At 38.1% G+C, this 15,591-nt stretch overlaps 1 protein-coding gene across 1 annotated transcript in view; it reads right to left on the bottom strand.

Moving 5' to 3' along the window:
• Nucleotides 1-15,591, bottom strand: part of SPINK5 (serine peptidase inhibitor Kazal type 5) — a 73,247-nt gene that overhangs the window by 38,506 nt on the left and 19,150 nt on the right. Inside the window, exons 5-10 of the mRNA XM_081091222.1 lie at nt 11,932-12,059; nt 10,064-10,127; nt 8,768-8,895; nt 7,252-7,318; nt 4,234-4,361; nt 1,152-1,239 (exon numbers count right to left, since the gene is read on the bottom strand). Of these exons, the coding sequence (XP_080947348.1) occupies nt 1,152-1,239; nt 4,234-4,361; nt 7,252-7,318; nt 8,768-8,895; nt 10,064-10,127; nt 11,932-12,059 (603 nt within the window). The remainder of the gene's footprint in view (nt 1-1,151; nt 1,240-4,233; nt 4,362-7,251; nt 7,319-8,767; nt 8,896-10,063; nt 10,128-11,931; nt 12,060-15,591) is intronic.

Genomic DNA, 15,591 nt, shown 5'->3' with positions numbered 1-15,591 from the left:
TAATTTCTTTATTGTTTAATGTATTACATAAATCTCCTTTTCCCCCCATTGACCTCTCTTCGGCTACCCTAACCCCCAGCACATCCCCCCACACCCCCTCACCCATTGGTCTGTGTCCATTGGTTATGCTCATATGCATGCATATAAGTCTTTTGGTTCATCTCTTACTTCCTCAACCCCCACCTTCCCTCATAGGTTGGATTCTCTTTATAAAAAAATATTTAAAAAGGGGAATTAAGAATAAAAATAAAACTTTTAGGATTTAGGCTCATCCTCAAATTTTTAAGTTAAGGGGATATAAATATAAATGTGGTTTAGCTCTTCTATCATTCAAGTGAAAAAGATAAGGAATTACAATATAAAAAGCTAAGAGATGGCACAAGTCAGAATTAAGTGCATACAAGCACAAAGGAAAGAATAATTCGTGGAAGTTCAGAAAAGAGCTTATATCTGATTTGTATAATTAGGATAATTTCCAGGAACACAATTTGGCAAAAAGTCCTTCAAGAGGAAGAATTATATGTAAAGACATAGAGGCATAAAAGGACATGTTATTTCAAGCTAATCCTTTGTTGTCATGAGCATAGTGGCTAAAGAAATAGTGGGCAAAGAGAGAAAGGTTTGGGAACTGGTCAAAAAGGAGACCTTGAAGATATGTCAAAACCAGGCCCCTAAATTTTGAAAGGAATTTGGACTTTAGTCTTACGAAATGGGAAAACGATAAATATTTATAGCAGAGAAGAATACAATCAAACCTTTGTTTTAGAAAGACTATCCAGCGAGATAAGTGGAGGACTTGAGTGACTAGAGACTGAAATAAGGGAAACTATAGAAAAAAAGAAAGGAAGAAAGGAAAGGAAGGGAAAAATTGGAGTTAGGTAATGCTTTGATATATACCTTCATTTACGAATAGGGAACTATTTTACTAATATGACTTGATTAATTTCCTCCAAATAGAGCTTAAAAATTGTAATATCATAGTTATTATTTTATTCTTATAATTCTTACAAAATAACTATAAATTAGTTTCCAGAATACCTATTAGTAGTGAAGAAAAAATGAACCAATATTGAGAATGTATTCCAGAGTAAAATGCACATACACATACATACCATAGAAGTTCTAATTAGATTGATCAAACTAATCCTCACCTCGATTTCTCTTTTAACTTTAACTTTTTCTTCAGCCTTTCTCAGGTTTTCATCTGCTTTATGTTTTTCTTCTGAAAAACGCCGTATTCTGCAGAAAGAAACAAAAGCAAATAAATGATTATAATGCTTTAAATCTTCATTTTATAAAACTGTCATTTAGGCACAAGAGGAAAAACAGCTAGATATTCCTGAGTTCTTGTGCAAACACTTTCCGATCACCTTAAAGTCCCTTACCAAATTGAAATCTCCACTATTTCCCCAAAGAATCCCTTTCTTTCATTTTGCCTTCATGTATGCCATTTCCTTTCATTGTAATGATCTTTTTTTAAAAAAAATCATCTTCCTTTCTTCTAAATCTCCCTAGCGTAAATTCTCCCTTCTTTAAGAAGATATCTTAAACCTCAAAATGAAAATGAGTCCTACATCTGTCATCATATTTTCATACCTGAATATTCTCCTCTTATGGTACATTTTCATTTGGTTGTACCGTGTGTGTGTGTGTCTGTGTGTGTGTCTCTGTGTGTGTGTGTGCGCGCGCGCACGCGCGCATATCCATGGCTTTTTTATGCTATTTAGCCTTAAGCTTCATTCATATAGTCATTCAACATTTAGTTAGTAACTATTTTTTTGGCAAGCATTAGCCTTAGCATATAGCACAGTAGTACACAAAACAAACACATTCCCTGTCTTTTTGGAACTTATAGCCCAGTAGAGAAGACTGACAGTCAATAAGCAGTCATAGAAAAAGTTTTCCAGTTACCAACTACCATGACTGTTATGAAATAAAATCAATAAGAATTATAAGAATTGAATCTCAATTAGAGATTTTAGGAGGTCTTATCCAAGGAAAGATAATGTTAAAATGCAATCCACGGAAGAAAAGACATTAACTGGTCAAGACTGAGACAAGCTGGCATAGGGGAGCACAAAGAAAGAACGGAGAGAGTTCAAGGATCTAAAGAAAGTGTGATGATCACAATGAGAAAGTTACTGAAAGAAACAAAGTCTTGGTACCTGCTTTTACCCTCACTTTGTACTAAGACTATCTCATAGAAGGCTTACAAAATTCATGAGAGGAAATGTTAAGAAGTATTTTGTTATCCAGCCTTTTCACTGGGTAATAAAATCCAATCGTAATCAGAAATAGACAAACATCTTTAGGATCTACTTAGTAGGTGGTATTATGATTTGTAGAGAACATAAAACTGCTCGAAAAATCTGAACAACAAATCTTCACCACAACACAGTTCTTTTATATATATATATATATATATATATATATATATATATATATATATATAATAGAACTGAGGCCCAGTGCACAAAAATTTGTGCACTCGGAGGAGAGGGGGGTCCCTCAGCCCGGCCTGTGCCCTCTCGCAGTCTGGGACCCATTGGGAGAGAACGCCCTGCTGGCTTAGGCCTGCTCCCGGGTGGCAGAGGGCAGGCCCAATCCCTAGGTGCAGCCACTGGACGGGCTCAGAGCAGGGCCGATTGGGGAGTTGAGGTGCTGCCCCCGGTCATGCACAGAGCAGGGTCGATGGGGAGGTTGCGGCGCCACCCCCTGTCATGCACAGAGCAGGGCTGATCAGGGAGTTGGGGCACCGCCCTCTATCACCCACAGAGCAGGGCCTATCAGGGGGTTGGGGCGCCGCCACTGTCACACTCAGGGCAGGGCCGATGGGGAGGTTATGGCTCTACCCCGTCACACACAGAGCAGGGCCCTTGGGGGGGAGGGGGAGTTGGGGTGCCGCACCCTGTCACACACAGAGCAGGGCAGATCAGGGGGTTGGGGCACTGCTCTCTATCACCCACAGAGCAGGGCCTATCAGGGGGTTGGGGCGCCGCCACTGTCACACTCAGGGCAGGGCCGATGGGGAGGTTATGGCTCTACCCCGTCACACACAGAGCAGGGCCCTTGGGGGGGAGGGGGAGTTGGGGTGCCGCACCCTGTCACACACAGAGCAGGGCAGATCAGGGGGTTGGGGCGCCTTCGCCTGTCACGAACAGAGCAGGGCAGATAGGGAGGTTGTGGCCCCGCCCCCTGTCACACACAGAGCTGCAGGGCGATCAGGGGGTTTGGGCGCTGCCCCCTGTCACACTGATCCCAGTGCCGGGAGGCCTCTCAGCTCCGCTGATCCCGGTGCTGGGAGGCATATTACCCCTTTACTGTATAGGATAGAGGCCTGGTGCATGGTTGGGGGCTGGCTGGTTTGCCCTGAAGGGTGTCCTGGTTCAGGGTGGGGGTCCCCACTGGGGTGCCTGGCCAGCCTGGGTGAGGGGATGATGGCTGTTTGCAGCTGGTCACACACCCTTCAGGGTGGAGGTCCCCACTGGGGTGCCTGGCCAGTCTGGGTGAGGGGCTGAGGGCTGTTTTCAGGCTTACGGGTGACTGCTCCCAACTGCTCCTTTTTTTCTTTTTTATTCTGGGCCAGCTTTAGCTCTGGCTCCAGCTCTGAGGCCTCCGCTGCTGAAAGCAGGTATCTGGTTTGTTTGGGTTCTATAATTGAAACACTGTATCAACTCCAGCTCTGAGATCCCGGCGGGCTGAAAGCAGGTTTCTGGGGTTTTGTTTAGCTTCTATATTTGTAATAATGTTTCAAACTGCAAGCTCAGAGGCCGGCAAGGCAGGCGGGGAACGTTGGTTTCCTCTGTCACTGAAGCAAGCAATCCTTATGTTCGCTTCAAGCTGCCTGGCTGCCAGCCGCCATCTTGGCTGGCAGTTAATTTGCATATGTCGCTGATTAGCCAATGGGAAGCGTGTCGGACATACACTAATTATGTTTCTCTTTTATTAGATAGGATATATACATATTATTGATTTTTTACAGAGAGGAAGGGAGAGGGATAGAGAGTTAGAAACATCGATCAGCTGCCTCCTGCACACCCCCTACTGGGGATATGCCCACAACCAAGGTACATGCCCTTGACCGGAATCGAACCTGGGACCCTTCAGTCCTCAGGCCGACGCTCTATCCACTGAGCCAAATCGGTTAGGGCTCAACACTGTTCTTATTCATCATTCCAATCAATCGCCACTTCACCTTCTGAATCACTCCAAAGAAACCACATCTGTACTCACAAAATGTCAGCACACAGGGCACATTTGTTGCCATGCATCCTGCCATCGGGGCCACGGACTGGGTCACTCTCCCGGGTACAATAAAGCCTTCCATTCTTCACTTGGTCTTCATATTCTTTGCAAAAATCCTTTAAAAAGACAAGCAATTACATTGAACACGTTTCTACATTTTGATACAGCAAATTTATACCAGAACTTCATAGTCAAAGAATGTCAGATCTTAAAGGTGTTGGTAAACACGTATTACATATTAATGAGAATTAATAAAAATAGTAATTACATTGTGAAATTACTCAGTGCCTGTATTTGCTATGTGGTATATTTATTAAAAGGTAAAAGAGCCTTAGAAAGGATAAGGTTGAGAAAGTATTTCTAAAACTAGCTAGTTCTTGTTAACTTCCAAATCTATGAAAAAATATCAAACAAAAATCTTTCATGGCGTTCCAACAAAATGCAGCAACCAAAACAAAATAAAATAAAATAAAAATTGACAATGAGAATATAGAAGCTATGAGGTGAGATACTTACATGTTACTTAATATGGATCAAGTCAAGAATAATCCAAACTAGTTGGCAAGGAAATAAAATAAGATGGTATCCAACAGCATTTGGCTTACGTTAGTTTGTTTTCTCCATGGAATCGTGCATCGTTTTTGTGTACTCTGCTCCTTTATAGATGTTTGTTTATAATATTATAGGTAGACACCTTAGAGAGAGTGAATCTAATTTTCATTCACTCCCCGTCTTAGAGAGATAGAATATCAAGATGAATATTTATTTAGAAAACCTTAAAAAGATTGTGACTTCCCTGCAAAATCTGAAAGGTTTGTACTGATTTCTTGATGCTTTGGTTCAGTATTCTCTGGTTTTTCTTAGTAGTTTTGAAAACTACTGTTTGATGTAGGGTAAGTTTATACACACACACATTACTCTAGACTTGGGAATCTCTATATCAATAAACATATTTTGTGATGAGATATATTACTATAATATAACCTACAAAAATGCTTCCCTTTAGCCTTCTCTTCAACTGTGTGACTTTCATTTTTCCATTTCAGCCAAGAAAACATGAACATAAAGTGCGGTTTGAGTCAGAGACCTGGGCAGCTGGATTGTGCTTCAAACCCACTGGGGGACCATCATAAAATCTCACTATCTTTGAGACCCAAATCCCACCACCTACACAATGAAGTTTTTGGAACAGATGTTCTTTAGGACCTTTTAAAAAATTTGAATTCTCTCTTTTTTAAAAAAATACATATTACTTAGGACACTTTAAAAGGGAATCCTAATTACCTCCTAATAAGAAGATATTTGTTTTTGGAGGAGCAATGGGTGTGCTCCAAACTTCCTGGTTGTAACAATCTAGGAATACAGACACAGAAGTCACCTGGTAATCATAACATGGTAATAAAATCAATGCTCAATGATTCCCGTAAGAGAAACAATGATAATTTCAGTTTGTAAGTTGTGATTCACCCAAGGAAATTCTGTAGAAATACTTTTGTGAGCAACCCACTGACAGTTTAATTATGGGGCAGATATTGAGCCATCTCTATAAACCTGTCCTATTCAACATAATCTTGTCCAATGACCCCACCAAAACAATGGCCCCAGCCACAGAGAGGATGAGGGAAAAATAGCCAAGATGTGATGAAAGACAAGGGAAAAGAACTCTCTGTGTTTACGGAGTAGTAAAATGCTGACTATCACATGTTGACCCAAGGTTTCAGACTGAAGTTTAACAACCACCACTAAAGAACTGCTTTTCAAATTTCAGTGAGTATTGAACAAATTGCTGACAACTCTGAATGCTTCGTGCTTCTTAACTGAAACACTGAATACCCTATGAAAGTTGAGATTTTTGCTTCATTGAGTAGCAATGTGAAGTGAAAGGTCAGGACTTGACTACCATAAACTGGATCTGTGTTTCCCTTGGGAAAGCATGTGCCCTATAATCCACAAGAATTTTATACGTATATTAGCACATAAAGGTGCAAGACTTATTATCCCAAACCAATAGGAAAGCAGAATTGAGATCATTTAATCAACCTCTTTATTCTGTTGCCAAGAAAAATTGAGGCCCAGAGAGAAGAGATGGCTGGCTCAGTTTCACACACAAGAGCATGACAGAGCTCAGTCTAAACCTTAGGTGCTCTGACTCCTCAACAAAAGGCTAGCGTCAATAATTTTAATTATTTAGCAAAGTAACTGCTATCAGTTTTACTGAAAGTAGGTTAACTAGCCTTCGTGATTTAAGAAATCAGGCTGCATTACCTACAATGCCTATTCTATTAACAAAATGAATATCATTTTCATGCTAGATGGAAAATTAAATCATCTAATAATTCTTAAAAAACTTAATTGTGGGTGTATTTTTAAAACCACAAGCTCAATATTTGTTTGAAATTTTCATGTAACAGAAGCAAGACCTTTGTAAATGGGATTATACATAAAATATACTAGTGGATATATTTTGTTCAAAAGACTACAATTATTGTTATTTTATAATTTTTTAACTTAGAACCTCATTTTTAATTTGTAATAAAACTTTACAATTTGGTTTCCCCCAAAAAAACTTCAACAAACTGTAAGAAGCTGTTAATAAAGGTCTTAAATAACAAAAAATTATTTTTAAAGTTATTCCTGTCTAATTTATATTGTTATATTTTTTATAATTTATTCAAAGCAAGATTAATTTACACGAAAGCCGAAGAGAAGTCTGATGAAAATTAAGTGGAATTTAATTTGCCTAAACTTTCTGACTTACATTCTTTTTTTTTTTTTTTTTAAGCAAAGAGGAAATTGCATATTTTGAGCTTTAGGTGAGAAATGCTGTTTTAAAAATGAATTTAATTATTGTACTAAGAATTGTGAACTTGGAGAATTGTGAAATTAAGGGAAAGAATAATGTGATAATGAAGGACAATGACATTATTAAATGACCTCAAACGGTTAAGCATATGTTTATTAAGATTTATAGCCACAAGAACCCAATTGTGTTGGTGAGTAATTTACCTTTTCAGCACTTCGTCGAATTCTGGTTTCATCGTGTCGCTTTCTATTTTCTTCAGCTTCTTTTAAGCTGTGAAGAATGAAACACTTGGTCAGTTTATACCTCGATCCTATTTCAGTGTCCAGTTCTGTGTCAAGCACTTTTATATCTTTTGCCCTAACTTGTTAAACTGATCCACTTACATTAGACAAGCTTTTCTCTGTCTTGAATATCTGAGCCTGAAAATTACTGAAGATAAGGAAGGGTGCGAAACTGACTCACTCACAGTCAATTAGAAGCTTTGTTCTGTGTAACTCGATGGGTGTGACTCCTTGATTGACAAACATATTGTCAGAAGAATTCCCTTTAACAGGCAGAACCAAGAGCATTAAAACAATGCTGTGACAAGGTGAAACCAGACTGAGTATTGGAAATATTGTCACCCACACCCTATGTATAGCTTTTTATACCTTGTAAAGTATTTCGTTTGCCTTTATGTAAAAGCATTATTGTTAATAAAAGCTACATGAAATTGAGCTTCTAAGTTCTTTCATATCATCTATATCTAATTACAGTATCTTCCTACATTATTATCTTAGTTCTACAGAGAAAGAAATTAAGAGTTAGGGAGGTCAAATTCTCTTTTTGGCTAGTGCATAAAGAGAAAATGAAAGCTGCAGAATTAGTACAGGTTTGAACATTAAAAGCACATGTCTCCTAGTTCTAAACAAGTGAAAATTTGGCTGATTTCCAGTCTAGAAACCAGTTATAACCACTATATTGTAAACCTGTTAAGACATGCCCTTGAATTCTACAACAGTGCACTTTAATTTTCAAAGGCAGGTGTGAAGTTTATTAATCTGTAAATCTTTCTCTAACCAGCTTTTAGAAATCCCAGAGATATATACAGAGCACTATAAGGCTTGCTGGCATACGGATTAGAGTCTATATCTTGTTGAACATCCAGAATATTAAAGACTCATTGGATCGTATTCATACCTGTGTCTCAGTGCTCAGAATCATGTCAGGCACCCCGGGAAAGATTAACCTAACAGTTCTTCCCTTTCATAAATTCCATCTTTTATACTAATAATAAATTCAGCCACATGACATTGTTATCATTATTATTATTTTAAATTAGACTTTCATTGTAGTAAGTCTCTAATGCCTGCCAAAAAAAGCAATGCATGTCAAATGACTGATCTAGGTTATTCCATTTGAAAGTGCTTTTTAATTTTCAAAACATTATGCCTTATAAGACATTGTGCAATTTCAAGTCATTATATGGAACAAATTAAGTCTTGAATTTAATAACTAACTAACATAACCACCTTATCCACTCCTTTTAAGAAACTTTAGCAAATGATATGAATTAAAAAGAGAAAGGCCACTCTGGGACCAAGGGCCATTTTGCCTTATGAAGACAAAAGATTGCATGATAAGGACTTGATCTCTCTGTGGAGTGGTACTTAGGACAGCCACCAAGGGCATCCTCATCGAGCCCACCTGCTTGGCCTGCTTGGGGACGGTGATACTCACAACAGCTCAGCACACATCACACACTTATTGCCATGCGTCCTTCCGTCAGGGCCACGAACTGGATCATTTTCCCTCGTGCATCCAAGTCTTCCATCCCTCACATAAGGCCGAAAAGCATTACAAACATCCTAGAACAGGAGAAGAAATGTGACATTTGCCACCTTGATTATAATCCTTACAATGCTGCTTTCAGAAATTTTATAGAACTCAGTGCCTCTCTGTCCAATGCAAATAGCCATGTAGAGCAGTCTCAGAGGTAGCTCCGTATAATTCACGTGGTGAAGTATGGAACTCATTTACTTATTAATTCACTTATTAGTAAACGTGGATAATCTACTGTGTACTAGAACTAAGGTATAACACAGTCCTTGCCCTCAGCTTGCTCACAATCTACTGGGTCACACAGACAAAGAGAGATTTAAAATACATGCTAAAAGTCTTGATGGAGGTAATCGCTGGTGCCTATAAGAAGGGCACCAAAACTTGACTTAGAAAAGTCATTCAGTGAGAACAAGTCAACTGTGATATAGTGAGATGTTCACTTCCTTCCCCTAACATCAAAGGCTCACAGAGTTTTAGTATAAAAAGAGGCTAGTTAATCCAAATCTCAATTTTAGATATGGAAACACTGGAACAGGATGGTTAAGGGGTTTGCCCAAGGTCTCCTGACAGCAAGTGATAATGCTGGGATTACAATTTAGGTGAGTAACAGGAGGGTAGTGACCTTTAAATTTCAAAACATTATGTCTTATACACAGGTAGTTCCCTTTTTAAAAAAAAAAAAATTTATATATATATATATATATATATATTCTATTGATATTTTACAGAGAGGAAGGGAGAGAGATAGAGAGTTAGAAACATCGATGAGAGAGAAACATCGATCAGCTGCCTCCTGCACATCTCCTACTGGGGATGTGCCCGCAACCCAGGTACACGCTCTTGACCAGAATCGAACCTGGGACCTTTCAGGCCGACGCTCTATCCACTGAGCCAAACCGGTTTCGGCGGTAGTTCCCTTTTAACGAATTCCCTGCCCCCCCCCTCCTTCCCTCCCTTCTGTCTTTCCATAGAAAGCTGAAATAGAGCTGAAAGGTCTAACTACTAAAGTAACCTGGTCTAGTTTCAGAAACCATCAATTGCTTTTCATCTAACAAGCAGTATCCCAGTTCAAGCACAGCAAGAATTACTTCTTTCCAACCACCCCACCAACTAAGGAGGAGCAAAGAGCCTTCTTTCTCTTCAAAGTCAGCGCCCCAGTCCCACTGTTTCCCACCCTCTGACATTTGTGCTCACCTGCTCTGGATTGCTGCTTTCACACTCCCCTTCGTTTTTTATGCCGACTTGGGACCTGGTTTTACTGGAATTGAAAGGTCGGAGACAGCAGTTTAGTATCACAGAACTTCTCATCATTTGAGTGTTAACTTATCTTCATTATTTTATGATTCTTTGCTCTTGAAAACAGGCGTCACATTGCATTATTTTCTTTAGTTACTCTAAGGAGAGCCTAGGTTTATAACTTGGAGTCAAAGAAATGAAATCACATTGATGGGGCAATAAGATGCACACCTGCAAATGTTATTTCCAGATTTGTTTTACTATGTCCAGAGGGGACCTTATCAGAATTGTGGGAAAAAGTAAAGCTTGTAATTAGATATTAGATGCCCCCCAAGGAACTTTGTTGTTCTTGGTTTTAATAAACCAATTCAAGTTTACAGTATCTAACATCCCATTATACCATCCTTTGTTTTTCATGGAAAGTTCATGAAGTCTTAATAATTAACCTTATTCCATCTAAAAGAGCTTTAAAGCATATCTGAAAACATAGAACCATAAATGTAGGACACACTTCCTACTTTCTATAAAGATAAGGCAGCTTGCAACTAAAGCATTTATATAACAACAAAAATACAATACAAACAAGAAAAGTAAAAACTTAGTGAAGTGATAAGAAACGTGTTATATCAAAAAATATCATCTGAAGGGAACAAAAATATTAAATTCCACATGATTCCAGAGTCTTCTAGTAGACCGAGCTAAGAAATGCAATGAGCAGTATGACTCTCACTGCACAGTACATGAAGCATACCAGAAACGATGGGGAGAAACTTACACCTGAACCAGAGATTTAAAGAATCTACCACAGGATTCCCCATGTAAGTCAGAGTAGAAACTAAATGTGCAGTGTGCTCACAACAGTGTTACAAAACACGTATCTAATAAAAACCAGTATTCTCTTCCCATGTCTGTTTTTGCTTTCTGTTTCTTTATGTTGTCCCTTGGTAAGAGTTGAGGATCTAATTTTAGAGTGTATTTCTGAAAATGCAGTCATGTGAGGGACTGGAGTGATTTAATCCAGTGGTGCCTTGGTTAAGATACTTATTACAAGGAGGGATAAGTTTGCAGAACCTTGAAGACTAAATCTCTTTCATAGCCTTTACCACTCTTCTCAGACATTGTTTGTTATATTTACAAAAACTGTAGAGCAGACAATTAAAGATTGAGGTCACAGGCCAGAACCTGCAAAGCAAGTATGCTATCTTGTTAGGTGAATACAATCGATAACCAAACCTAGTATTGAGGGTGGAGAAGGAACAAATGGGACAAAATATAGGACAGCGAGATGCTTTATTGATGTGGTGAAGGTTAAAGAGATAGAAAGTTCAACATTAAGAGTCCCAATTACCTACTCTAATACTATAAATTACTGAGAACGTAATATAAGTTGATGATTAAATAATTCCCTGTAGAACAGAATACAATTAGAAATAGATAAACAGAAAATAGATAAATGTGTGTAGTACATTGCATGTATGTCTAGATATATGCATATCTATACATACAAGCAGATATATATATCTGCTTCTCTATGAAGCAGATATATATATATATACATATACATATATATATGTATATGTATATATATATATATCTGCTTCATAGACGCAGTGAGAACCATCTGATAAATAGCACACAAAAGTGCTTTGTAAAACATAAAGTGATATAAATATTTTTCTTTAAGGGTAGTAAAAGAAATGGTTCTAATAATTTATGGATGACTAACTCCCACAAAATGAATCATTAAAGACCATAAGAAAAAATGTGTCATGTAATTATACAGAGAAAATGCTGTAGGGAGAAAGCCTGCTTCAGAGAATACTCACATGTTCTCAGCACACAGGGCACATCTGTTGCTGTAAGTTTTCCCATCTGTGCCACACACAGCTGCATTATCAAAGGTACAGATAAAATCCCCATCTCTTTCTCCTTTCCTGAAATCATCGCAATTCAACTGTAAGAGATGTGGTTAAAGAACATAAGAACATTAAGAGAGAAAATATTCCTTAGGTACTTAATTACTGTTTTTTTGTGTGTTTTTTAAAATATATTTTTATTGATTTCAGAGAGGAAGGGAGAGGGAGAGAGATAGAAACATCAATGATAAGAGAGAATCATTGATCGGCTGCCTCCTGCACACCCCACAGGGGATTGAGCCCTCAACCCAGGCATGTGCCCTTGACTGGAATCGAACCTGCAACTCATCAGTCTGCAGGCCTAAACTCTATCCACTAAGCCAAACTGGCTAGGCACAGTGGTCGGCAAACTGCGGCTCGGCAAACCACGGCTCTTGAGCCACATGCGGCTCTTTGGCCCCTTGAATGTGGCTCTTCCACAAAACACCGGCTCTTCCACAAAGTACTGACTTCTGCGCATGGGCCACGAAGTTTCAACTGCACTGTACGTGTGCGCCCGCACGTGGTGTTTTGTGGAAGAGCCACACTCAAGGGACCAGAGAGCCGCATGTGGCTCGCAAGGCGCGGTTTGCCGACCCCGGGTAGGGCATAGGTCTGTTTTAAGCCCACAACAATATAATTCACTGGAGAAGAAAAACATATTAAGGAAACTACACTGAGATAATAAAATCAGGGATAATAAAACATGGTTCAAGAACAGAGATATAATTAGATTTGAGAAGAATTTCTGTATAATTTTAGCTCCTTGCTGTCTGTGTAAGATACCAAATCACCTCTCTGAAACTTAGGACTGTTTGTCTATAAAATCCTGCTTGCCTTCTTTACAGACTGGTATTGTAGATCATACATTTTCAAGCTCACTGTAAACTATAAGCTGCAGTAAAGTTTCTGCTATTACCAGTTAGGGTAATGATCACAAGCCAGATTTTTAGGTTCATAGTTCTAACTCTGCCACTTACTAGCTATGTGATATGGAAAAGTTACTTAACCTTTTTGTGCTTTAGTATCCTCATTTGCAAAATGCATATAGACTGCTCTCAGGATTATAAGAGATTTAAATATATTAATACATGGGCAGCATTTAAAACTGTGCCCAGTACATCATAACCACTTATTGTTGTTGTTCTTGGCCCTGTTGTTTTCTCTATTGACAATCAAACCAATAAAATTAAACACCTTTTAGAGATCATTGGAGAAACCCCAAAATCATGACTCTAATAATATGATATATACTCAGGGATAAACTTGAACAGTGAGAAAAACAACTGCACTAGGTAATAACTAAAGACTAGTGTTTAACTCTCAGATCAGCCACCCACTTACTTCACCTCTTTGAACTTCACTTTCCTCATCTGAAAAATGGGAATTCACACCCTATCCACATTATAGATTCATGTTGAAGATCAAATGAATACTTATGAAACATTATTTGGCAACTCACTATTGTGACATAAGCTAACTAAAAAATATATAGAGTTAACTTGAATTTACTTTCTTTCTAAAATCTAAGAATAAAACCGGAGATTTTTTCTTTATGATGTCACATTGCAAAATAAAATTTTTGATGTCAAGATCGTCATAATAAAAATATTTAATTATAGATATGAAACATTTAAAATATAGACCTGAACCTAGTGTGTCATACAATATATGTATGACACATACATATAAAGAACAAAGGTAGGATGAATACAAATATATAATGAATTTGTAAAACAGAAGATTACATTGAGAAACAAAGAAGCCAACAAAGAGGGAAAAATTAAAATAGAAAAGAAAAGCTATAGGACATACCCCACTATTCATGCCATATGTTTAGGAAGAGGTAAAAAAAAAATAGAGTGAAAACAGGATAAGTAATGGCCATATGTGTTATTTTCATCCATTCAGTTTTTTATTTTTACTTAAAAGACATTACACACTCACTAGGCTCTAGGCATTCCATAGACTGTCACATTCCCACAGGGGAAAAAAAGAAAGAAAAGAAAAATAAACAACAACAATAAAAAGAAATACATGCTCTCAGAAACTTACATTCTAGTGGGAAGAGATAGGCAATAAATACAAAGAATTTTAAATTATAGTAAGTGCTATGAAAAATATACTGAACAATATGATAGCACCTAGAAGAGTGGCTATTTTAAATATAGTGTCAAGAAAGATCTCTCAGCAATGGTAATATTTGAGGTGATATGAGATTAATGAGAAGGAGCCAGCCTTTGAAGATCTGAGGGAAGAACATTCTAGGCATAGAGAACTCCTATTGCAAAGGATTTCTGATAGGAACTAGATTGTTCTCTTCACTGGGCAAAAAGATGAGGAGTATGGATGGAGTATAAGAAAACAACAGGGGCCTTGCCAGTGTGGCTCAATGGTTGAGTGTTGACCTATGAACCAGGAGGTCACAGTTAGATTCCTGGTCACGGTACATGCCCGGGTTGTGGCTTGATCTCCAGTAGGGAGTGTGCAGGAGGCAGCCGATCAATGATTCTTTCTCAACATTGATGTTTCTATCTTTCTACCCCTCTCCCTTTCTCTCTGAAATCAATAAGAACATATTTAAAAAACAACAACAACAGGGAGCTGCTGATTTTCTCTGATTAATCATTTTGTTGAAACTATAGAAGCCTCAGCAAGGTGAATCAAATTTATTAACTTCCACAATCACTGCTATCCCTCTTCAACAGAAAAATCTACCGCAGCATACTAGGTCACAGGTGTTAGCAGAGTGATGACAGGGCAGGTCAAAGCCCAGCTGGGAGGTGATGAGAACAGGTGCAAGCATTTACTGCTCCACCTCCTCCTCCTCCAAACCCCAAGGGCTGGTGGAGCACAACCTACAGAGAACACCTCTTCCTAGTGCTGACAATTGCTGAGATCTTACAGACGGATTCCTGACGTGGTGAGGTGGCAGTGAACCAGAGTGTGCAACACTGGCTCCAGAACCTTCAGCTGTGGGCCTTCCCTTTTCCTGTCCTTACACTCACTGGAGAGAAAGCCACTAAAGCTTGGCCTACAATATTATCTAACTCACTTTAGCAGGAAAAAACACACAACTAAAGCCATCAAGGAATATTACAGTAAAAATATCTGTATATTTGAGGAGTAAAAGAGCATAAAAGATGGTAATATGAACAATATTCAGTATCAACTGAAGCAGAACTATTGGAATGCATAGAAAAATAATTTGCTGAGAACATAACTATGCTTCAGAGAGATGAGAGAAGATACTGCAATATAAAGCAAGAAAAAAAGAAGTTATAAAGGAAGAAAAAAGTGGAAGCTTTAGGTATGAAAAATATTTAAATGGTAATAAATAAACCAATATAAAGAATAAAAATTGGATAAGTACAAATACATAATGAATTTATGAACCATAAGATCAGATTAGAAAACTCACATTGAAGACCAAAACAACACAACAACAACAACTAATTTAAAATAGAAAAAATCTAAAAAAAACCCATAAAGCATAAATTTAGAAATCTTCAAGAAGAGGTAAACATATACAGGAAGAATATTTGAAGAAACAGGGGAAATTGCTAGAATTCGTGAAAAGTGAAAGAAGAA

Source organism: Myotis nattereri (genome assembly GCF_964212035.1).
Source record: "Myotis nattereri genome assembly, chromosome: 5".
Lineage (NCBI taxonomy): Eukaryota > Metazoa > Chordata > Mammalia > Chiroptera > Vespertilionidae > Myotis > Myotis nattereri.
The sequence above is the reverse complement of the archived record's forward strand: the minus strand, read 5'-3'. Positions and strand labels throughout refer to the sequence as shown.